The sequence below is a fragment of the Bombus affinis genome, chromosome 7 (assembly GCF_024516045.1).
Source record: "Bombus affinis isolate iyBomAffi1 chromosome 7, iyBomAffi1.2, whole genome shotgun sequence".
In the NCBI taxonomy this organism is placed as follows: domain Eukaryota; kingdom Metazoa; phylum Arthropoda; class Insecta; order Hymenoptera; family Apidae; genus Bombus; species Bombus affinis.
In genome coordinates, this window is record NC_066350.1 from 737,978 (window position 1) to 764,668 (window position 26,691).

At 37.9% G+C, this 26,691-nt stretch overlaps 1 protein-coding gene across 5 annotated transcripts; it reads left to right on the forward strand.

Annotated features, from left to right (window-relative positions):
- Nucleotides 1–5,869: 5,869 nt before the first annotated feature.
- LOC126918342 (uncharacterized) lies at nucleotides 5,870–26,535 on the forward strand. Of its 5 annotated transcripts, XM_050726138.1 has the most exons (8): nucleotides 5,870–6,145; nucleotides 16,751–16,970; nucleotides 17,062–17,407; nucleotides 21,130–21,373; nucleotides 21,455–21,597; nucleotides 22,607–23,163; nucleotides 23,333–25,177; nucleotides 25,429–26,535. In XM_050726138.1, the coding sequence occupies exons 3-8, from the start codon at nucleotides 17,324–17,326 to the stop codon at nucleotides 25,490–25,492; spliced, it is 2,937 nt and encodes a 978-aa protein (XP_050582095.1). In that variant the 5' UTR covers nucleotides 5,870–6,145; nucleotides 16,751–16,970; nucleotides 17,062–17,323; the 3' UTR covers nucleotides 25,493–26,535. The 5 variants fall into 5 exon arrangements, with proteins under 5 accessions (XP_050582095.1, XP_050582096.1, XP_050582093.1 ...); XM_050726139.1 differs by lacking the exons at nucleotides 16,751–16,970; nucleotides 17,062–17,407; XM_050726136.1 differs by lacking the exons at nucleotides 5,870–6,145; nucleotides 16,751–16,970; nucleotides 17,062–17,407 and adding an exon at nucleotides 17,433–17,728 and having other exon boundaries at nucleotides 23,339–25,177.
- The last annotated feature ends 156 nt before the right edge of the window (nucleotides 26,536–26,691 follow it).

A 26,691-nucleotide genomic window follows, 5' to 3' on the forward strand; every position in this document is an offset into this window, starting at 1 on the left:
AATTTTCAATTTTATATTATTTACCATAATCGTATCAATAGATTTGTTTACTGGTATATTATGTAGTTCTGTCAATTACAAAATTACAGTATAGATAGTATAGTAATTACTTATAGTAATAGTATAGTAATTAATTGTATAGTATAGTAATTAATAATATTTAAATAATAATATTAATAATAATTATAATATTGTATAGTAATTAATTATAAAACTTACAGTAATTAAATATTATGGTATCGACGAATTTCACATATTGTGTCTATCTTTGCAAACAGTTATAGTCGCAACAATGTCGATACAGTGACTTTTCTTGCAAGCAATGGCTGTTCAGAATAATCTTCTATTACACGAATCCAAAACAATAAATATCAAAATGTGCATAATAAACATCATATAGCGTCGTAGAATCATCATATAGCGTAGAACAATGAACCTGACTTTTAACGCGCCTCCTTCGCCATTTATGAAGATATTCAGCTATGTCGAGGTTATAACACTCCATTAAATTACACGATACACCGTAATAATTTGCAATTATGTATGTCTTAGATCTAATGAACTTATAATCTCGATTCTCGCTAGAGGCTAAACCGTTAAACGTTAGCAGTTATTATTTAGAATAAATGAGCATCATGATAGTATCGTAGGTGTAGGAATATTTAGTGTAAGAAACTGATTTATTAACATGATCGCCTTTCTCTGAATTCTTGAAATTATTTTTATTTTATAATATTATTCAGTTCATGCAATTTTAATTAATATTAATTGTATTTTTTGATGATAGAAAATTCCAAATGATTCTTCCTAATAAATGTGAGTTATCGACATGTAAATAATCGTACAATCAATTAATAAAGTTATGTTCGATCGTCCACAAATTTATTTATCACATGAATAATATTATGTATCTTTCCTGCTTTTTTCAGACTGTATCGATAATTCGATATTACAAAGGATACTAAAGGCGCAGAAAGGACCGCACGAAAAATCTTTCACTGCGGACGGGTCAATGGTGTCTGACACCAATTTTGATAAGGAGTCTCTCTCTCTCTCTCTTTCTCTCTCAGTCTCAGTCTCTTATGACACATTGCATTACAAAATGATTCACCAAATTAGCCTGATGTTAATTAAATGGGGGTAATTTAGGACTACGACAAAATTCGACGATACGAGTACTGCTTCGTCGAAGAAGTGTTAAAGTCTCGTCGAGCGATTTTTCGATCGTCACGGCATGTTTACACTGATATTTCCCTGTTTTTAATTAAAACTTTCCCGTTATTGACGCAACGAGTATCGCTGAGCATTTACATCCGAAGCGAACGAAGGATACGCATTCGTCAAGTTACGTAATTTAAAAGCAGTCGTTCAATTGCGATACTATGTTCGCATTTTGTTCTTTCGACGCGTGGAAACGGATTTGTCGAATTTATCAAAGTCGAAATTAAGGACAGTCTGCTCCCACTGATTACGGTCAACGCGTTATAACTTTTGCAATCCAAGTTTCGTTTTTCAAGTACAAAATCTCTCGATTTATCATCGAGTGAAATAGATCACAGCCCAAACTTTTATCATTTGTGCAGCTATTTACAAAGATATTGCATCTACGATAATTACATGGCTCGGAAGAGATAGTTTGTTATTCGCAAATATGATATTCGGTACTTTTCAAACATTTATCTTCGGGACATTCTGAAAATAGAGGTTAACGTTATTTTGAATTAGCAATAGTAATTATTTTAGACAACCTGCTTGTTCACACGCTACTGCAGCTTGCTGCAAAACTATTTCCGTTGAGGACACCCATCGCCACGATTAATTTTAGTTTTTCACGCAGCTGAAACGTAAGCGCATGTAGCGAGTTAAAGGTGCGTAAGATCCGGCGCAGCAGTTGGACGTGTGTAGTTTATGAGACTCTTCACCTGTCTATCGTTGCTCCCCTTCCTAGGCACCTTTCACTTTTAACCTGCTAATTATTGTTTATAAGCCCAAAAATGAATCATCCAACGGACGCAACGTGCTTTACCACCTTACGCGTTCGATGAAAATTTATAAATTTATAATATATATAAATTACGTACATCAATTTTGGGGAATTAGAAGAATGATTGAATTGATATAAGTAAAGTAGAGAAGAGTATGAACAACTATAAATTAGAGTTGATTTGATATTTGGTGGAAGCGCAGCGATAAGTAACCTCACCACGTAACCAAAAGGATTATTTGGAACTAGGATCGTAGTGTATATGTATAAACTTTTAGTTGTAGCTTACAGCAGAATAATAAAACTTTATCGTATACCATATTGAACTTTACTGATAAAGGTATACGTTATTGATGCGTAATTTAAGTTGTTTGTTACCTGCAATACCTATAGAAACAACAGTAAATGTGAATTTTTTTTTCACAGAGATCTTTCTCTAATTCTTTTCCAATTACTGAATTAAAAATTTGTCCACGTTAGTCCTATGGGACACAAAATTGTACCGAGTACAATACTGTAATATACCATCAACTATTTCTGCAAAACTAAATAAGCAGCTTATAAACTCGACTGATTCTTAGTGAACCTTCTTAACCTTCTTAATTAGTGAACCGTAATTAGGTAGATGTTTGACTTGATCCTTAATACATGTCATTTCGTTTATGACCGGCTTAACTTAGATATACCTAGCATGCGGCATTTCCGAAAGGTTCAGAGCGGTATAATCTAGGTAGAGCCTTTTATACGACGATTTATGAATGGCTCCCTCCATTTCGAACTATCGAAATCCAGGTATTTGCTAACTATTCTTCCTTACAGTTATTTCTGTTATTTATGGATCCGTTTACTTATTTAGATGTTAACGTCAGGAAAAGTAGAAAGTATCTACGACCTTCGATTTTTGAAAATCTCATCAGTCTTTACGTATGACAGAAGATCTATCGCGTATCAAAATTATGATTGGGAATCTGATTGAATAAATTAAAATAAATTTTATAGCCGGTAATGTCATTGTGAACATTTATCCAGTTGTCGGTTTATGCTAATGACAAACAGAGGAAGCATTCCGGCTAACAATAAATTTTGTTATTGTTCTTGTAAATTGAATGATCGGATTCATTTATCATCCTAAGGGTAATTAAGGAAATAAGGAAACTGTCATGTCACGAGTATTATAGAACGAAGCCCTACTCTTAGTTAAAAACAAATCGAATACAATTTTTAATATTGTTCTATCTACGTTGATATTTTAATAATATTTTCTTTGAAACAAACTTTTACATTCATACGCATAAATCGAACTACTGTGCATACACAGAATAATCTTATAATCTTATTCAAACTCATTTTACATAGAACCCGTGACTCTTATCAGAAGTGTTTTCTCCTAATTAGAATTGTAACAGGGCATTTCCTGCCTAATTGGGTGATCTTAATTTTAATTAGTTAAAGGTGTCAGTGTACGTTTTGATCAGATATAAACCGCGAATAAACAGAGCATGACTCATTAAAGCATTTGTCTTTTATCATCAGAGAATAAATTATTCCCTATCTTATCCGATATATTTTAGGTAAAGTTATCTCAAGATTGAGATTTTCTGAAATCTATACGTACATGCATAAGAAAATGTGTACAATTTCTCTACCTATTGTTAATAACAATTTGAACGAAATAAATATGTCCAAAGATAGCGGAGTTCTATGCTGATGACCTAAACAAGCCTTGGCAATCTCGTGTTGTTCGTACAAGTTACGCAAACTATAGGCGTAAAAAACGTCGAAATCGCTTGGATCCTCCGATTCATCATGGCTGACCACATGTGAGAAAGGCGTAGGCATTCGAGTTTCTTAAGCGACGATGTTCGTCCATACTCTATACCCACGCAACTCACGTTAGAACATTTTAGATTAGTGCCCCCAGATAACGCGCGCATGTACTCAGGGCCGTGCGTTATGAAGGAAAAATTGAACTACCTTTGATCCAAATTTGGACCTTCTTTCATTCGATCCTCGATATCCGAAAGGTGAACAAGCGTTTGTGTATCACAACTGTCGAAAATTTTGCAACAATCACGGTTTATATGTAAATCAATTATTTTGTGACAACAGATAATACGAATATCCGATCAACGTTTCTTTCGCTTGATTCGCGAAGATCTTTATGCATGGACGTTCCGTAACGTGGGCTGAGCTATTTGTTAAATTATTTCATTGCGATAATAGGATGTTTGGTATTTGGATCACAGCAATGGATTATCTTGTTCGATCGCGTTTTTTGGTTTTAAACAAAGTGCAATACAAATGGGAGAATACGTATAACACAGTGATGTATAAATCGTTGGTATATTGCATACGAAGCTGATATATATTACAGTTTTTCTTCCTAATAAAAGTAAGAATAGTAAGAATATTCTATATATTTATGAAAAATTTATTTTATTAAAACGGGATTTAAATTATTTTAAGAAATAGATGATTTATTTCTAACGAGGTACATTTTGAGCTATGTATATCTTTTTCTGTAAACAACTATGCTTCTTTGTGCGGATTTGTATTCGAAAAACTTAAATATCGCATTTACATAATTTCGAAGAAACGTAACTCGATCGAGAAAAAGAACAACGATAACGAATCAATCCGCAGATGGTTTATATTGGATATTTACGACACATGAGTTTGTAACTTGAGAATATCGGCGGAATAAATGTTAGGATGTTAAAGAATGTGGCGAACTGAAGTTTCGAGTTTTCGAGCGTTACTGTTATTCGAGACGATCGACGATCAAAGACGAGAATCGCTCGTCTGTCGCTTTTTTGGCATTTCCGAGCTGGTAGCTGTACGAGATACATCGTAGTTTATATTGTATAAAACATAAGACACGTATGTAGTTAATGAAGTGTTATGTATAATCCAACTCTACAATTTTCTTACCTACGCAGGAATACAGGATGAGCCTATGGTAGAAACTGCATAGAATGCTTTTTGTCGAGCTCAAGGCCTCGGCGAGATGTGAATGAATCTAAAACCTGTTCCCCTCTGCTTCTTCTTACGTGTATTCCACCTTCTTTTAGAGAAGTCAGGCACAGGCAATAAGCTCGTTGAAAGCTGCCTTAGAACCGGGTTGAATCGAGTTTGTTACACGGACTGAAATATAATCTACTTCGCGTGTATTGTCCACCGTGTAATACTTTTTGTTCTGTCCAAGCTACCTTTCGATACTACCTACTCGTGAAAAGTCGACCGAATCGACGATTCGTGTTACTCGACGATCCCTCGAGTATCTCGTGAACTCTTGGGTCGAAAATGGGCGTAAAATTTTGTTTATATGTTGCAAAACTATAGGTCGTGCATTGTCCAAGAAACGCTCCACACGAAGGAGAAATCATAATAATAACAGATTCCAAACTGCTTCCAATACTTTTCCCAAGTAATTATAGAGATATGGCTGTTATCATTCGTACCGAAAGCGATAACCTATTTGTTCCATTGTGCTGTTCACAGTAAACGATATTTAAAGTAGAAATAATTACAACTGAAATTAAACCTTTGTCATACTCTAATTATAAGTAAGATCTTTGGAATAACTGTGACATCGTAATAAAAGTTGAGCCACTAAAAAGTCCACCCGAGAGTGAAAAAAGATAGCAGTGTTTGATAAGATCGAAACGGTTCTAGCGCGAAAAAGGAAAAAGAAAAAGAAAAACGGGCAGTCGATGGAGAGTACGAATGATTTACATACACTTTACACCACCCTTGTTTTCATCGAGTAAAACGCTATTCGCAAATACCTACTACGGAATACGGACCCTCTCAATTCCATGTCTTTACACTCCCCACTCCAGAGCCCACGTGCATCGGTGCGTAGGCAACCCTGGCGTTTCTCGGTGCTGTCGCTCCACTCGCCAGTTTCGACAGAGTCGTGCCGGTGATCGCTTCTAGCGACTGATTCGTCAATTCGATACATCAGGAATACGTAGTTCGATATCGCGTGAATCGGCGTCGAAATATCGATCTTCGATCGAGTTCGGATCTCGAAAGTTTCCTTATTTTTTTGTGAAGTTAACAAAGTTTATTTAATCAGTGCTTCGCGATATACTCGCAATTCTTGGTTTTGTGTTTTCTTATTATGCATTTCATTTGAGGAGCGTCTTCTAGTCAGAAGTGAGTTTCTCTTATATTTTCTCATACCTTTCCTAGGATTTTTCGTAAATCGTTTTATTCTGATAATTAAATTTCATTTCAGAAACGTTTGATATTGAACGAAGATTGACATTTGTCAAGATTGTTATTTATTTTTTCATTTGTGCGTTATTATAGGATACAGATGTATTTTGGTTTGTTGTAAGATATAATTAGAGAAACGTTTCTTTCTTATTTTTCTTATGTGCTTGTCGGAACTTTTGACTTTGAATTTGTTCGAAGTGCTACTTTGTTGCGGCAACGCTATGTTTTGGGCCATTTACAAACGACTTGGCTCGCGTTCAGAGCAGTTTGTATCGATGTTTACACGAACAGTTCTAAAGTTCGACATTAATTAATGCCTGGCTGGAATTTTAGCCCTCTCGTCCTGTTCGAATATCTCACGTTAAATTAAGAAACTTTTATCTTTGTGGTTAATAGCATCATAAAGTTCTTGTTTCCGTGTACGAAGAGAGAGCTTTCACAGAGACGCGTTCTAAATATGGATTCTTGTTTAAAGATTTATGTAGCAGATTTTCAAGAAGTAATATCCCTAGTTTTGTTCTGTGTTTCGCTTCTAAGAGGAGCTTCGCCTAGTAACCGAAGTTCCTTTGTTAACTCACGACCAATTAACAAAGCACTGGCGAAATATCTCGCGATTCGTTTTATTTTTGATAATTTCAACGTTACCGAATTTTTTGTTTCTTGAAACGTATAATAGATATATCGCTGTATAAAAACGCGTCATTTTAATCCAAGAACGATTTCCTTTTATTGGAATTTCAGTTTCGACTAGGAATAGGAATTCTTCGCTTTGCAAATTGTTTACATGGAACTGAATGTCGAGAAACGGTTGGCCTTGAAGACTACAAAATAAAATTTCGAGTTTATTAGCTGATTTACCGCGTATAATTAGCATGTTAGGTCCTTATAAATCGAATATACAAACAGGCAAGTGAGTTGAGCCTACATTCTAAGAAAGTATAGCAACGATGATCTCTAACTATTCTTCTGGAAAAAAACACACAAATGCGTTTCTGCGTTTCATTGATAGGTGTTTAAGAGTCGTTGATTTGGTAATTACCTATGTACATCCTAATATATGGTATAAATTATAGAAGATACATTTAATACATCCGCGTTAATTATAATCACAGTAACCGACGATAAATTATAGGCGAATTCTTTTCCGTGAAATGAATTCATGGATTCGCGAAATTGAAAACGAACTTGAATTATTTGTCACTCGTCATGAAAGGTATTCTTATAAATTATCTCACCGATAATGCTGATAGCCGCTATTTAATCATTTGCAAATCTTTTTACTAGAGAATTGAAATGTAATCTAATTTCGGAACGATAAATTTTCAAATAGTTAATTTAAACATTTTAGTAACTAAAGCGATTGAAAAATTTGACGTTAACATTTTTCTGTTTTATTTTTTTCTTAATATTACACGTAGCTAATTCCATGTAGCAATGAAAATTAATCTTTGAAAGCAGAATCATTTCAACATACATAAATTATTATTACGACGAAAGAAATATTAGAGAATTTTTACGTGATTTTACTATTTTAAAACAGATATAGCGACTATTGTATATACATATACAAAACTATTTTGCCAAAACAATAGAGCAAAACAGTAGAATTGTACTAAACCATAATACTGTTGACACTATATACATTGGTTATACATGGTTTGGTAAATATTTTTCAACGTTGCACCGAGCAACCGTTGTAATCACATTGTGTTCCAAAGCACGATGCTACTTGAATCGATAGAATCAGTTACGAATCCGTTTACCTTGAGGTCGCGCATTTCGCAAAAAATATTTTGCTTCGATATTTATATAGCCTAACAGATTTTCCGAAGAAAAAAATATTTCTTTCTAACAGGTACGATAAAAATAGGCGGTATAAAGTATATCACGATTATGATATTATGTAATACCATTGTCGTTTTACACAATGAAAAACAGGGATTTTTGTATACCGGTTGAAAGTGACGTTCTTGACTTTTTGGAACGATAGATCATCGTCTAGATCGATTGGATTCAAATGTTAAACCGGTAAGTCGCTTGCAGCTTATGCGATGAACAATGAACGGCAATTTGTATGTAGAAAAATGATGAATGAGCGTATAATGGACGGTCTTACAGTTAGACGTAGGGACAGGGAGATTGTTTCTTATGTTGGAAGCGCAAGACGACACTACGTTGGAGAAAATTGTATTGTACGACTGCTGATCCTTATTGTTAGGTTGCCAACTCGGATATCAAACGATACACGTTCTCTTTGTATGGGCGTTAATGACGATCGCGACCCCTTGTTTCATCCAGTCTTCTTACAATTAGACCCAGCTCAGCGAGTAGCAATAGCGTTCTCCTTTCCATATCTGATTTTTATTGCTCCATGCTTTCAGCTGCTTGTCATATTTATCTTGTTTAGTGTGCTCTGCGTTAACGAGCTTCGACTGGATCGAAGAATAGCTTTCCCAATGTTAAAGGTTGGGATCTTATAGTTGGTTAAATCATAATTTATGACGGTCCAGTAACATTCCTAAACTATTTCCCAAATGGCATGTCTCGAATGTAAAGAATGATATATTCTTTCCTGGAATATTTCTAAACATAAACGTGTCTTGATTAAACTCTTGTTCGACTTGCACCCTTCAACACGAGTAATTTAATTTTTTCTGTAAGACCGTGTAAAAAGATCTAAGTAATTTCGGGTCTCTGGAGGCCCGAAAGATTTCGGAGAGATAATTACTGATGCTGGCTCGCTATGCATATCGCAAAGGCGATTTTGGATGTCCTTTGAAATAAAGCGAGCATCAATGTCGGCCGTATTGATGCAGGTTATTCTATATCGGCGTCAAAGGGGAGAAAGAACGAACGGTGATTTCGCCAGGCAACCTGAACTCACCTGGGTAGATTTGTCGATCGATGACGTCATCCTCGACGACTCGACGAAACAGCCACTCCTGTATGTACCTACCTGCGGCCGTGTACGCGTGTTCAATGCTTGTGAATAAAAAAGGATGAAGCGGACGGCAAAGAAGAGGCACGGCGAAGCTAGCCAATCGGGCAACGAACTCTCTGCTAGCTGATACACCTCTTTCTCTTCATCCTCTCTCTCATTCTTGTTCTCTCTACAGCCTTGTCTCTTTCTCTTTGTCCCGCTTTCGCTTCGTCGTGACTCCTTCTCGATTCCGCGACTGTTCGCTTCGCTCGTTCTTCCTCTCTTTCCATTTCGTCTCGACTCCCTTCTTCGACCTTCTTTGTCCCGATCTAATCTCGTGATCTCCATCTGACCTTCCTCTGGCGGAACCACGAACGTGTGTCATCCGGGCCCTAGATAACAGGGAGCAAATGAGAAGTTATCGCAGGTGCTCCTAGCGTTAATAAAAGGGTAGGGCTGCCACACAGTTGGTCTAGGTGTGGTCACGTTTGGTAATGGATCAGAATGGATTTATCCAGATTAAAGCGGGGGAGGGGGGTTCTAATTGCACGACACTCGTGAAGTGTTTATCGGAGATACTTTACGGTTTTCCAGACGGTGTTGGAAATAGATAGGTACTGTATAGCGATATCGATCGAAGTGGGGCCTGTTCGTTGATTCAAATGACGATTCAAATAATGTAGAAATCGTTACACGTGAAATTCTCGATCAAATTTTCTATATTTATAGATTTATCAAAAACGGATGCAATTCGTAACCGATAAGATATACCGTAAACTGCCAATCAGAATATTTCTCTTGTACGAACGTGCTAACCCAATTTTAATAATCGTACAATTGTTATTTCCACGTGTAAAGTATGAACATCTCTGACGAAAGGATTAATGTTATGATACATTAAGTTACGCTCATCAAAAGCTGAAAGATGCGTTAGAAAGTCGTAGAAATTATGAATAACGTTAGCAGTTAGACGATATCGGACGAAATTAAGCGGAATAAAGAGACTTGTAATTATGCGAAACATCATGGGAGATGCATCTCAAATATATTTGAGAAACCAGGACCTCCTTTAAGTTTCTTCAGATGCTGTAATACATGTTCTTTATCCGTTGAATCTCGGTCGTGTTTCTCGTATAATTAACAAGTAAACTGATTGTGCAGTTCTATGAACGTTATAATGCGGGCCAACATTCTAATTATGCGGCTTTTGCGAGTAAACACTGGTGATTTTGTTTCTCCAGCGTGGGCATTATCGTTGTTACGTCGTTACTTTTTTCCATGCCATTCGCTATACTGTTGTTATTAGCCTCAGACGTTATTTTACATGAATATTTGGAAAAATTGGAGAGTGATGCATTTTCATTGTCCGCTGCGTGTTTGTCCTTATAGTGCTACTTTAATTATTTTTTCATATTTTTTCGAGTATTTGTATTTTCATTGCCGTTCTTAAGTCCCGTGAGACGGAAATTTAAATGCTCGTTTTAAAATAATTTGTCAAATTGTGAAAAAAGATTAATTTCTAAATGAATCGATGACTGAAGTCTATAACGTGTATCCCTCGAGTCGTGGCAACAGCAAACGAAAACGAGAATAAACTCCTTAAAAAGGGCTTCCTGGAACGCGTGATTTTTTACGATTCTTTACGAGTTTAAGCAAATTTTCCGGTAATACTACCGAAACATTGTAATACAAAAACCATATGAACCAAGTGTTAGATTATTTTATCGACTAATTGACAGAATATAAATTATATTTTTTATTATATTTGAGAATTCTTGATTGACAAATTTCTAGTCATACAGCGTTCTAAACGCCCTACATCGAGCTATGCTAATAATAGGTAATAATCGCTGTTCAAATTTGAGGTATCACGATCCATCTAGCGAAATTAATGGCGCATATCGTACGATTCATCGTAAATTCCACGACGAGAGCAGAATTACGATATCCATTCGATTTAATGGATCGATCTATTAAAGAAGTACCACTGTGCCATTTTACATGAAAGCAACGTACCTGAACGGTACGCTGATCGTTTCTCTCCGCCAGCATATTTAATGCGTTTTCTTAATTACACATACACAAAGCGATCATTAGCGCGAAACGGTATAATTATGGGACGACCCTAGGCTAAACTTTATTCCGTAAAGATAGGTAATTGCGTCTATAGCACGTGTCATGCTTATGAGTTGCTTCTCTGCAAATAAAATTATCCGTACGCGTATTGTAACTTTCCTTTCGCAGCCACTTGCCACGGTCTGAATAAACGTTACGAGAAGATACATTGCGCGAGAATTAAGTGAATTAAAATCGTAGAACGTACGTAGCATTGTTACATAATAATTGAATTTGTTGTTTAATGATAGTGTAACGATATAATGACGATATTAACGTACGTTATACCGGTACAAACCCGTTCGCAGTATTTGCACTTGTTACGTTAATACGTAATAGCTCGTTTGGTTAATTGCGTAAATACGTTATTCCTTTAGGGAGATTTACAGTGCATAGTTAGCAGTTGAGAACTCGCTTCGTTAAAAGCTGAGCACAATGGCACAATGGAAGCTAGGTTAATGATTTCACGTAGGATGTAATTAGTGCGTGGTACTATTGTGACGATGCGTAAATGTAAGGTGGCTGGGGCTTCCGTCGTTTATTAAAAATTCTAATCGTGATCAATGGATAGAATTAAATGCCAGAGGCAACCATTTTCTGTGTAAATGCATATATCACTGGCGGATGCATTATCTTGCCGTTTGATATTTCTTATCGGAATAAGATCTCGATGAAAACGTGACCAGACAAGAGAGAGAAAGAGGTAGGGGGTGGGGAGAGAAGGGAGTCTATCGTAGCAGTAATGGTTTAAGTGCAAAAACGGTAACTACGAGGCAAATTCTGACGATGAGTCACCAAAGTTTTATGCAAACACGAGTGCAACGTACCCGACCAAATAATAGAAGTTATTTCCATCGACGATCGACATAATTGCGGAAAAGCTGGAAGCTCTTGAAAAAGGTCTTCAGCCAAGGGCCACCTGACCTCGTATATACCTGCCCCTATGGGAACCTGTCCTTTGGAAGCCCATGGTTAGGGTTTCTAGTGTGTTATGGAACAGATGTCGATTATCCTGCCTCTTTGTCGTTCTTGTACACACCTCGCCACACTACGTTGCCTACGATTCTCCCACGCTGAACGTATTGTCCCATCCGTTTTCCCTTTCTTCTTTTTCTTTCTTTTTTCATTATATTCTTTCTCCATCGAGTGTTTGCATCGAATCCATTCAGCGTACATGCTGCCGTTAGATTTGATTTTTAACAAACTGCTTTCAGAATCGTCCGTGCGATGATTGACGATTGTTGTCAGGTTATCGGGCAATGATGTAAATTCGCGTACCGATAAGTGACGTTTAGTTGTCACGTGTAATGGTACCGCCATGCACGATTTCTAATCCCTGTCTCGATAAAATTGACATCTTTTATTTTACGAGATTGAATTTGCTTTATTCGTAGTTTAAATCATGGAATTTTTATTGTTTTTTCGTCTTTCTTTCTTCGTTCTATTACTCAACGCTTCTACGATATGTTTCTCGCAAATTCAATCATCGATTAATACGAAGAACTACATAATTCGCAACTCCGATCTGTTCCTGGCGAGGACTTCCGGTTTCGTTGGGGCTCAAGACGAGCTCGTATAACCCGGCACCACCAACATACTCAACAATGAATCGCCAGGTAACGATCTTGCCGCTACGTAATATTTTACATGCATACCTACAAGTTCACACCAGCCGCGTTAATTCTCGTAAGCCGAGCACGTCTCATCTACAATTTCCGCGATTCTCCCACGTTGGAACAAACATTGTTCGTTTTTCGAGTTCTCGGGACAAGGCGAACGCGAAACAACCACATCCTGGTTCGTGAGTTTACATAAATTCATCGCGTTTCGCTTATCCTGAAAACTCTTAGATCTCTTTGATCTCTCTTCTCTTTTTCGTTTTCGCACTTTCTCTCTTTTTCTCTAGACTTTGTATTCGATATCTCCGTCCGACCCACTCTCCTCTTCAACGTGTTCGTACACAACGAAAGAAAGTACCAGCCGGTTCTTCCACATAAAAACATCCATCCCGTTAACAGAGAATTCGAGTAGAGGACAAGGAGACAAATTTTCATTGCGGTAAACGCGCCGCTAGTTATCTCGATTTGTTCCAATGGTCAATGGTAGCGCTCTGTCCGTTTTGCTATTGCCATGTTCCTCCATTCTTGCCCAATACCTCTTCTTCGTTTAAAATTTGTATGCATTTTGCAAATAAACATTATTCTATAGAAATGGTGTACGGTCCATTCGGTGTCTGAATCTTTGCCCTGTTCTTTCGTACAGCAACCAGTGAAAACATGATTTCACGTTCAAGATTTGTACCAGTTGTATGACAGGAGTCGTATAAGAAATCGAGCAATCAAGTAAAATGTGTTCTGATACGGATGTGATAATATGTACATCGCTTTTCCTATGCTTTTCGTATGGTCAGGATGGAAACTTATTAACTTTATGGAGTCGAAATTTGTATATGAAATAATTTGCAGATAAGATTGGTCTTATTAGAGATTGCTTATTAATAGATAAGTCGTCAAGCTATAAAAAAATATTTTAACTACTTCTATTTTCCATCAAATTTGCCTTCTCGATTAATACTACCGTCTCATGGAAATACTCGATCTTTTTCCTAGTTAAAAGTTAAAAGTTAAAAGTAAGTTAAAAGTTAAACGCAGGGACAGCCTGTGTCTTCTAGATCATGACACGATTCTCATCGGGGCGAATGATCGCATTAGATTTGGTTCGTTTAAGACGGAATGTAGGCCTGTTGATGAAAATTCCCAGCGATCGAGAATGCTGGCTTGTTTGGTACACATTTACGTTGCTTTAAAAAAAAGACACCACGTCGCGTCGCGTTCCTGGAACACGTTTGCCAGCGTTCATTCAACGCCTCGTACTTCGCTTGGAATGGGCTGAAGTAAAAAGTTGTAATTATCACTGACTACTCTGAACGATTGCACAAACATTCTGTTGCCATCGTGCTGGCTACTAACGAGGTACGTCCACCGGGTGTTCGATTTCTGTGAAACTTGGCATGCCTGTTAAATAAGAGGAATATAAGAAACGCGTACTTATACCAGTTCTTCTTCAGCAACTACTGCGATTGAATACAGGAGAAGTGGAATATGTAGTAGTTTGAAGTCTTGTATTTCTATCATTGCTTAAAATTTATCGAAGATAGCGTTGCTTGGATTAGCTGGTATGCAGAAATATGCACTGTATATGGAAAGTGAGGTTGAATATCTTGGAATATTTCCGATATCTAAGAATTTCTAAGCGAGATTCACTGTATGGAAGCGATCGAAGAAACTATAATGTCAAAGCGATTCGAAATAAAAGTATCTTATTTTTAACCACGGAAGGTGTTTGTTAAACCTTTGTTATTTCAATTTTATCGTATTTCATATTCGGTTAAATATATCGATTGTATCAATTTAAAAACATCCCGCGAACAATCATATTTATCGAGCGTTAGATCCTCGTGAACATTCCAATCCGACATTCCAAAATATATTCGTCCGTCGATTAAATTAAAAACGAAGAACGTAGTCCCCGATCTGGTACGATTCTTGGATCGGCAAATCCGCTTTCTACGCGAGTCGATTCGCTGTGGGCTATGGCAGTTCTTTCGAAAAAAAGACCAGTCGAGGACAAGCGGTCGATGTTCGAAATCATGAATCTGTGTCAGACGACGAGCCCGTTCGAGGACGCTCGAAATCTCATAGTTTTACTTTCTACGGTCCAAATAAATGAAAATATAGTGTACAAATAAAAGATTAAAACCAAGAAAGGAAGACGACCGAAATACCGTGGCACCGATTTCGTTCGGCTGGTTGTCTCATGGATAACGACGAATCATCGAATCGAATATCGATTTATCCTTTAGCTTATACATGGTGGATGCAGTAACCGTGTGTTAACATCGGATAGTATATCGAGCAATAAAATGGAACCGGTTCTTCGAATTCGCAAAAGGAAAGATGCGTTTTCTGGACTCGTCATCGTCCACGCAGAGATCCTCATTTTTGCGGCAAATATAGAAGAGGAGATCGCAAATTATGGTTATGTTAGAATTACAAAGAATTAGAAATTAAACTAGGATTATGTTATGAATTATGAATTATGTATCGTACAGCGAGAAGCGTTACGTATCACGTCGAAAAAATGAATTTTGGTAAATGATATCGAAATTTACGAGAGTTGTTAACGAATTGAAACTGCATGGGGAAAGTGATGGGGAAAAAGAGTATCGAGTGAAAGTTGTTGGGTTAAAAGCGTTGAAACGTTGCTCCCTAATGACGCGAAACATAATTTTTGGAATCTTTTACTTGGCTAAAGTTTACTTGAAAGCTCAGTACTTCGACTTAGAATAATTTCCTCGAGTCCTATTGCAAACGGTGATTATATTTTAAAACAAAATAGACAATGGGTTCTAACGAAGGACGGCAGCCGTATTTTAAACCAAGTTATGCACGTTCATCATCAATTGCAGCGACCATTCATATTCTCACGTATTGCAAGCTGTGAAAGTCAATCAAATGACGGAGCTATTTTCGTCTTACCTTCGGCAAATAATGGTTTACATACTTTCAATTTCTTCCATACTGTGATACCTGACAATAAAATTTTTTTGAAATCTTGAATTCAAATAACGGTCGACCAAACCTTAACTTTGCTCTTGCCTCTCTTTGATAAAAAAGAAGACGTTATCGAAGTTATTCGATATTTCCAAAGTTTCATTTATTACGTGGAAAGTACAATAATACGTAGTCTTTAAAATAGAATAGTCGTCAACGCTAAGGAGCGAATCAGTGGCTGGCTAGTAACGGGACATCTTAGGACTGGGCTGTACGTTTCGCGAATAAACGACTATCGCGATCTTCTCGCGCGATTTTTTCTTTGCGCGCCTGTCGAAGATCAGAGACCCAATCACCCACATTTTATGGTCAACTTACTTTCGCTGGTTTTAATAGCGCAGCTACACAGCAGCATGCAAATGCATGCAGCTATACGCACGCTGCTTTTAACCTCTTGCTCCTCCGTTTGTAGCCAAAGGATGCAAGGCTAACCACGTATCCGAGCGGATGTAACGCGTAAAAATATTGCCGCTAACACACCGTTCGATGAGTTTTCGTGTTTGACCCCTGCTCCAGCCATCATGCACCATTGACTTCCCTCGGTGAACACAAATTTATGGACGAACTTGAGAAAAACTCTATTTATTTGCGCATACATCTTTAATTTTATAACATCGATGTATCGTCACTACGTTTTTAGTTACAAAAATTCCTTATTAAATTCATGTTTCATGAAGTTTCCCAAAGATATGCTTGTTACTCGATGTTACTCGATCTCGTTTCAAATACGCAATTCGATATTTGAGTAATTCGCTATAAGGTAGAGAACTAAATCGTAATCGTTAATTTTACCGGATCGTCTCAACGTCTCGTTAGTTAATAACTATCTGGAGACTCGGGCTGGGACATGGAACTTGTGCAACCGTGCCATACGTCGTATTTCATATTTTACAGCGTATAGCTAGCCTGTGCAGACACGCGGCCATAGTGTGTCTACTCCAGGCAGATTTTTCGCACGAGCTGCCAGCGTGTACGTACGCACGCGGCTTCTTCGAAGGCATGTCCAAAGCACGTCTAAACGTCGACTGGAATAAAGTCCGGTATGCACCCGGCCGTAACTGTAATGCATCTCGCGTCACCTATGATCTCGCACCGTTATGTTACCTTGAAATAGGTGAGTAGCCAGTTGGTGGCTGTGGCTCAGCCCGTAAACCCGACCTGCAAATTCGAACCGCAAACTTCGCTCACTGTTTGATAAACGACAGATATTCGTTCTTGAAAGCGGACCGATGCTTACATATACGTTCCGTGGGAAGCGGAAAAAAGCTAGAACAGGCGGAAAAAACGAGAGCGTGGAAGAGAGACGAACGCGCGACGGGAAGCTGGCTCGACAGGAAGCGGCCGTTTCCGGTGTTCGGGACGACATCCTGATGATGAATCTATTTCCGAAGGAGAAACAGGCGGGGGCGAGACTCGTGGCTGACTGGTGGGGGTGTGGAAGCGAGTTTTCGGTGCACGATCGTATGAATGAAAAGTCGAGTCGAAGAGGAAGCCAATCAGCTGGTGCATCGTGTCCGGCTTCGTTCTACCTCGCTGGCTTTTCTTAAAACGGTGCGTGGGTGCTGTTTTTCTTTCTTTGTAACTCGACGAGATTTAATCGGTGGCTTTGGTCAGTCGCGTTACGCGTTGCTGTGTTTCCATGAAATCGTGACGATCTAACGGGTTTATGAGAACGATCGCGTTGTTCGTTGTTAGTTCGATACGCGCTACTGTGATTCTCCGCGAGAAGTTGCACAGAGGATGGGTCGGTATTTTGGTTTCGGACGCTGTAGCGCGAGAGAAGGCTGGAGAGAAGGGAGAAGGATGGAGAGACGTGGAAGCAGCTTTGACGTCGCTCGTAGGATTTGGGCAAAGGGACGAATTAAAACGAAGGTGATATCTCTCGATTTGTCTACTTGTAATGGCGTGGATTAGAAAGACGTTTGCGATGCTTTTGACGTGTTACACCTAGCGAGGACTCAAACTGCTGGGAATTGTTGTTTCATATAGGCGTTTGCGTTTATATCGTGGCATTTGTAGTGTGATCATTAAAAGTTGCGCTAAATATATGAGCTATATACATATAACTACAAGCATTATCTGAATTTTTTGTGAAAATCAAGATTCGTGTTGAAACGGCCGTATCGAATGGACTGGTAGATTTGCCGCAATCAAAGGTCTCGGTATTCTATGTTTTGTATTATAAGTATAATGTTCGTTTCAAAAAAGGCTATTAGACGCCTTAATTCGACTCGAGGAAGCGCAAGAAGATTTATAACTCGTGGGCAAAAAATGGTAATTACCTTTGCAATCTGAAACGTCTGTCTCGACCGTAAGCTAATGATATGTTTGAAAAGCGATATATAACTCAAATATAGTCTGGCGAAAGTCGAGAGAGATTTTATTAATACTCGTTGATATTGTTTATCGTTCGATTAAAAAATGCGCTAATCTCGTCCGTATCGTGGCTCCGAGCGCTCGTACTCGCGGAGAAAGCTCGAGTTAATTTTTAATTTTGTAAAATAGGTATGGAAAGTTACGGAACACCCTGAGATATAAATTAACTAAGCGTAACGTCAAGTAGAAATGCGCGGTACTCGTTGGAATTATCAGCAGTTGGGACATGAACTGAATCAGACTGACTGTAAATAACCGGTAATGATAACGTAAAAAGATCTTATTACGTTTTCACCAGCAGTTGATGCAGCAGTGATTGATATGAAAATGATAAATTCTCACTTTAAGAAAAGCTAACGCGTAATATTCGAACAGGTACAGATTTGATTTGGTTTGCAGCTATAGTTGGTCGACTTTATTTGACGCGAATCGTTGGACGGCGATCTTTCGAAGAGCGTCGTAATTGCGACCGGATGCATGGAACGTCTCGAACGCGTCGCGTACGTGTGCGCTTCGTCTAGGAAAAATGCACGCCACTTCGTCGCGACATGTGCTCTATGTGATATACACTTATACGGCCGGCCGAGACACGTGGGCAACGCTACATGCGCTTTTTTCCCTGTCTCCACACCCTGTTCCCTCTTCTCCAATCCTAGAACATTGTGCCGGTGCTGCCTATATAACGGGTGATACGTATCAAATCAGAATAAATTGGCGAAAGAAATTGAGCAGCGTTTTGAAAATTTTTCCTTGAGATTTGATCAGTAAAGGATAATTTTGATTCGGAGCGTTAGAAGGATAAATATATTTAACAATGAACGCCGAGAAATCTACTTACATCGAATGCAATTCATATGGGCAATATTTTTAAACGATGTGCAAAACAAATCGAAACAGTTCACCGATCGCTTTAATGGCCCATAAATTCTTAAATTGCGTTGCTTCGTACGGTGACATAAATAATACGCTTTTTTCTGTTTTATTTTTGTCAATTGTTTGTTTGTTGATTTTTTGAATCAGTGAAAATTTATGTTTAATACCTTATGCTTAATACCTCTAGCAGCCTCATAAACTACAAGAAGCTCTTTCATCTCAATGTTACTAATATACATTAACGTCGCGGTTTTCAGTGGTCGTATTAATTCTCGTCGGTTATGATTAATAGAAATAATCATGGTAAAGTATCTTCTGAGTATATCGTGGTACGTGGTTTAAATGTATATTGGTAATATCCTTAATATTCAATACTGACCTTTCACTTCGGACTAAGCGTGGGTTCTTGATTAATCGCGTATAGAATATTTCTATCGAGCCTGATATTTTGTAGAATATTCCATTTCGTATCCAGATATACAAGTTCCGATCGAATAACACGTAAAAGCTGGCACGACGCGATTCCTTGTGGAAACAAAAATACAGAATCAAACTTTTTCTTTTCTCGGTAGAGTTTTCCAGAAAACCGAAATTGAAAATTGAAAATCAACTATGCTTGAACGTGGCTAATTCTGGACAGGGTGGGCAGTAAATAATCGACAGGAGGTTATTCTACGTATGAAAATAAATAAAATAAGAAAATGTAGAATAACATTTTTCCGTTTAAGAAAATTCATTTTCAAGGAAATAGAAATTTTATTTTCAAGTTTAGTTAAAAATCGGGCTAGTACACGTGTATGATAAATTTTCAATTCTCTAATTTTTTCTCGGAAGCAAAGCGTCTTGTGGAACAATTGCATTCTACATTCGACTTACTTTCATACGTGGAATGATCTCTTGACGATTTAAGTAAGTAGTCCCGTCCAGTTTAGAATTAACCATGTTCAAGTATACTTGATAAATCTTCAAACTCGATTTCCTCGAAAACTAAGCCGAGGATGAAAAAGTTTGATTCTATATCCTTTTTATTTTTCTACGAAGAATCGCGTCGTGTTGGTTTTTACATGTTTGTTTTTGATTAATTTTATATTTTCACTCTTCGGCCTGTATGATGATTGGATGAAAGCGAGCAAGTTATTTATCTCAGTCATATAGGTTTAACCGGAGCCAGTGGAAATAATTAATCGTAAAAAAGAGAAACGCGGTCGCGATCATTGAACGCGTGGTGGAATATCGCAGAAAACGGATCGAGATACGAAGAGAGATCGCGGCATGAAATGACGAAGGGCGTCGGTTATTATTAATCGTTGTTCGCACGAGAGACATCGAGGAGGAAGTGGTGCATGAACGCGATCGTTGCTGGAACTTGAGAGAGGGCCGTGGGCAAAGCGATCGCTCGTTTTTGAGACGCTCGATATGGGTGGATGTAACTCGAAGCTGGGAACGGGTAACGCACTTTCGACCGTAGCCGTTAAGGCGTAAAAGCGTGGTGTAGTGATAAAGTTGGCGCGAGTAGGAGAGAGACTTGTTTTTCGTTCGCAGACCGATACCTATAGGAAACGTTGCTAAACGTTCTTGGAATGCTGGGAAAATGATCGATCGATGATCCGAACTTTTGCTAAACTTTATGCGTCTCTTTGTTCATTGTGATTCGAGTGTTGGTACAATGTCTTCTTCCGTTTCTTCTTCTATATTTCTTTTTAACTTTCATACGAATTCTAGAGTATTAATACAAATGTATTTATATTAATAGTTAGATGTATATAAATATGTATATAAATACAAGATGTATATAAATACAAATGTATTTATATTAATATTAGATTAGTACTTTTTTTCTATATATAATATTAATTATTTATAAAGGCACATGAAAATTGCGTTTAGTTGTTAATAACGATATATCGTTTATCGATAAAAGCGCAGCAGTTGCAAGTCATGAATATCTTACAAGAGGAAACTTATTCGGTTGCGGTCAGTCGTATCTATTCGCTTATGTAATCTCGATATCACCATTTTTTCAGGCTATCGCGATGCGTCTGTTCAAACGACAGAGTTCTGATACCAGCCCACAGCTAGTTTCGGCTACTCCATTATCTCAGGATGGAACAGCGCCTTTGACAGTGGCGGAGGAAAATTTCGGTCGAAGTAGTAAAAAACTGCACAAGGAAAACGATGGATCAGGTCGGATGTCCATGAAGGAAGACGATAGTGATTCGCCGTTCTTGAAACCGTCATCGTCAGAATTTTGCGTTTCGAATCGAAAAGGTAACGACTAAATACCGTAGTAAAACTGTAGGATACGGCGTAGAATGAGAATTAACGTATCGAATCTGGTTTACGTCACAGGAATTTCGACATGGGGCAGAAAAGTAGGTCGAAGGTGGGATCAGTTAAAGAGATCGGACAGCTCCGAATTGCTTTCGGTTTCGGGCCGACGGAGACGATGGAGCCCGAATCGAAAAGGCGGTGTAACAGACGAGAAAGAAAACGTAAATATGTTACCTTCGTTCATTTCATTTGACTCGATAACTAAGCTGATTCAGACATTGCCACTACGGTAGGTAAGTAACAAGGAATTTAATATAATGCAGTTTTTGAACACTGAAATTTAGTCGAGTAGCTTAGTGAAACGATCAGCTAAGCCGATCCAAATGTTTAGATTTTTTTGGTCAAGTAAGCCGCAATTGGTCGCAGTCCAAATTTACATTTTTCAATGCTAGGGAGTTTGGTAATTATACTGGTTTATAGGCACAAACTGTTTTTCCAACAATCTCGGATATTTTTTTAAATCAGCTAAGTAGAAAGATTTTTTTTGGAAGGCTTGAAGAAAACAAGTAAAATCATTAAATTTTTGGTTTCTATCGAATATTAATAAGCAAATATATGTACGATATTATGGCAGAATATTTTTCTATCATTATAGTATTAATTATTTGATATTAGTTGTGTATTGTTTAACCGTTAGAGTTTAAAAAGTTTAAACAATATGTTTTTGATAATGTACCTATAGTTATATTAATAAAACCATTATAATCATATTTTCGCCTATATTTTCTTCTTTTCTCCTACTTGAGAAAATCTAAACTACTACAGAAAATCTAAAAATTTGGATCTACTCGACTAAACCCTTTTATTACATTACTGAACGTGCCCTAAACGTTTAGTAGTAAGTTGCTTACTTTCTGCTGTTGCCACAGCGGCAGAGTATCCACGAGGATTTCTCCACGTACGAAAAAAAGTAAGTCGCTTACTTGTTACTTACCACTTGATTGGCTATGTCTGATCCTTTTGAGTATCCTTTTTTCAGCCATGTATCGTATTATACTTAAGCAAATTTTTATCACATAGTTGTATTATTGTACCTTTTACATTGAAATCTTTTAAGTAGTTGAAGAAAATATGTTACGGATAAAAATTATATACAGAGTCACGTATTTATTCGCATCTTCTTTCAATCTAATGCTAAATATCTAATTTGATGGAAATCGTGATTTCCAGGGTATCAGTGGTTCATCTGAATTACCAAAGCCAAAGAGAATTTCCAGAGTGGAATCGTTACGAAATTTGTTCAAAAGCAGCGAGCGAGGTAGCGGCTACTTGAACAACGACGTGTCAGCTAGAAATGTGACGATACAAGAGGAGGATGTTACCTGCATCAGTCATTATCCGATGGAAAAGGCTTTGAGCGAGGGTGCCATAAAGAATGTCTCCTTTCGTAGGAGCTTGGACGATAGTCGACTAGATCGCGGAACGATACTTCACGAGAAAAAGAAACAGCTCAGTCGCAGCATCCAGAACCTCCAGGAACAACACCGAGTTTTAGATTATATTTTGAAGAACCAGGATATGCTTAAGACTCGAGAAGGAACGGCTTTCGCGAGAGAAACGTTGGAAAAAGTCAGAAGTACGAGTCCAAAACGACATACGAGTCAGACTACGATGGATGATGGCAAGAGTAGTGTTTCCACGCAAACCAGAGACTTTTTCAATAACCATCTTAGCAATATTAAGAGAAATCTGTTTAACGTTCGCGCAAGTGGTAGTGAGTGTGACAGGTGAGTGGTTTCTTTCAGATCTTGTTCATGTTCGTTGGTTGATTGTGCAGCCATTGATTATATTTAAACATACTTATTTAAGCATACTAAGAAACTACTTTTACTCGGTGCGCTTAGCTATGGAGTCTTACATTTCTCGAGACTATTTCTTCTAAGTTTCTTCTTTCAGTTACAGAGCCGACAATCACAGACCTTACTCAGCGACTGGCCTGGAGGAGCTGATGAGCAATCTGCGATTAGGATGTGACGAAAGTGGTTACGATTCCGACAGCACGCGAGCTGGCGCCGATTCTCCAGACAGTGAGAACTCCGTTCCACCGATGTTAAAACTCCGTAGTTTCTCCATAACGTCGGACGATTACCATGGCATCGATTTATCGTTACCAGTCAGCACACCGATAAAACAAGACGTGACAACGGGAACTGAAGAAAACGAGTCGGGTCCTTCTCGTCTCGAGAACACCGTCATCATAAACAAAAGTTTATTAAGCGAATCGGCAACGACGAATATAACCGCAGTAGCTTCAGATGGAGACAGCACGGACAGTTGCGATGAGGATACTTTCGTAGGATTTACGGAATATTCTGTGAATTGTATGGTCGGACAAACAAAATCTAGCAACGCAGCATCTACGTCAGAAAGATGCGACGGTGGAACGTCGAAAGTATCTTCGAGTGGAAATTTCGAAGATAAAAGAACATCCTCGACCATACCTATGAGCAAAGAACTGTCGAAGATACCAGAGAGAAAGTTGTTCGCGAAGCCGGAACAAACACTGCAATTGTCGCAAGCGGTGAGGGTGCAGAATTTACAAAAGTCTCAGATACCGTTAAAGTCTCGGAAGTGCATCGACTCCAGCGTGTTGAGTTTGTTGGATAACGCGGCATCTCCGTGCAAGGATAGTCCACCAGCGACGAAAATTTGCGCGACACTTGTCAATAGCCCCCTGCAGTACTACAGTCCAAAGAGATCGCGGTCAAACATGGGGCCGGATGATCCTGAGGTTGTCCATTGTAGAAACAAAATAAAAAAATCTGAACAAATAACTAAAGTCGATCATGCAACGTCAATTCCACCAACACCAGCGAAGACCTTGGTTCGTCGAGAGCTAAAGACTATGAAATTGTTCGTGGAGAAATCTGGCAACCTTGGCATTTCTGTAGAAAGGAAAGAAGCTGTTAGACCTTTCTATGTGATTTCAAAGATGGACGTAAATGGAGTGGCAGCTAAATCGAAGCAATTTCGAATCGGTGACGAGATCGTTCGCGTTTGTGGACGTAGACTACGTGGGATGTCGATCCTCGAAGCTAGAAGCGCGTTAAAAACATGTTCGGGAACAGTGGAATTGCAAATAGCCAGAGAACCGGCTTTCGCTTTCGGTGAAGAGCTAGGTGACACGTGGGGCGACACTCTTGTACGCACTCGAAGCGACTCCGAGGTGTGGACGCTGAAACAAGAAAAAATGAATGAAAAAATGGAAGTTGATGTTTCCGATTCCATAAATGTACGACAAGAAACCCCTTCTCAGTGTAAAATAATCGATGCCCTGATGAAGGATGGCACGAACTTATCCGCGAATTCTATGGAACGAACGAAAAGCGAAAGTGAAGCAATTGTGAGAAAAGAACCTAGCGAAAAGATGACTGGCATGAGAAAATTTCAGGTAGTACGAAAGCGAGCTATCATTCCGGTTTCCTGTTCGCGTAGGGCGACTAGTTTGTCCATGAATTTGTTGACCATCACCTTGGAAAAGGGTGCTCCGAAGAAATTAGGATTTTCTATAGTAGGTGGATCTGATAGTAACAAAGGATCCATGGGTATTTTCGTGAAGGATATCATGGCTGGTGGCCAGGCGGCCGAAGAAGGAACTTTGAAAATCGGAGACGAGATTCTAGCGATCAATGGAATTTCGATGGACGGATTGACGCACGCGAAAGCGTTGCAATGCTTCAAGGCTGCCAAAGCTGGGAAAATGATTCTTCACGTGGGTCGTAGAGACCCCACGCACAAACGGTCGGGTTACAAACGATAGAGAGAATTTGGGTGTATATAACCGTGGGTTAGTTTCGGTGCTTTGCTTCTTTAATCAACTATCTATCGCCATTGCTTTCTCCTTACGTAACAGATCTTTGCCTTTTGTCATTTTTAACTAATAACAAATATAATTCACCTTTAAATTTAGTACCGAATTTAAAATTAACTTCTCCGAACTTCTATTTTATTATATATTTCCATATATTAACCAGAAATTACTTATATTACAGATATATCATTCAGTCGAAGTCGTACGATTGCCTGGATAGACTAACGGAAACCGGAGACGAATGAGAAATTCGAGAAATCAATCACGGACAATCATCAAAATCACATTATATCTCATTTTTTAAAATGAAATTCATTGAAGAGTGATTATTATCTTTTCTCGTTTTTGCAAGTAAAAAGACGATGTATATATTTCATGTACGATAAAGCACGTTTTTACGATTCCTCGCCATTGTAATATAGATTAGTAACTATCACATTTCATTTTCGACGAGTTTGATATAAACAATCAATGTATTTTCTTTTAACGAAAATTTACATACCAGTGATCGATTTATAATCAACATAGCAATTCTCTTTTCATGTATTCGTTATTCTTATGCAAATGAACTTATTTTCTTAAGATGATTATTGTGATATTGGTTGACTATTACTAACTTTTGTTTTAGACTAATGAGAATCATTAATTTTTTTTATTCTATAAACAATTGATTTGTAAACGTTGTGTTTCTACTATGATAAGCTTACATCAATTATTTAAATAATCAAATTCGTTGCAATATACAGTAAGTTAAGTAGTAAAGTGAAGAGTAAGAAACGTACGTGTTAATCTTTGTTATCGGTTTGTGTTAAATTATAGTTCGGAATTATACTCGACTTTTATAAAAAAAGATTGGTCCATTTAAATGCGCCTTTGTTTATGATATCAGAATCATAAAGATCAATGATGATTATAACTATAATTGTAACAGATTACTGTACATAGTCATATCCTGTTAGATGTAGTACGCTAACACTTCGGATCATGGCTGTTCAATTTATTTGTCAGTGTAGCGCGGATTTCACCTATGTTTTGTTTAAAAAACACATGTTTGTTTAATACGAGCTATACGCAAGTTCGAGTGGAGATTTATTAACTGGGATGAGTACTCATCATGTACTTACTACTCAATTATGTTGTAAGCGTAGTATTTAGATGGTTAATGATGTTAAGCTACTGACTGACATCTAGAATGTCTACCTGAGAAAAATGCTGTGATATTCATTGTAGTCGTATTAGCTGCTATCGTACAAACTGTATTTAAAATAAATTTGGTTTTGTTGATAAATGAATGTATATAGTTAATTCGCTTTCTCCGTTCCATAATCTTTTGACTAGCATCTACCTTTAAGTGATTTCTTTATTAAGGACGTAAAATGAATAATTAACGTAAAAGTGCCGTATAATTGTCTTAATTTTTGTATTAATTGGATACAAAAGTTCT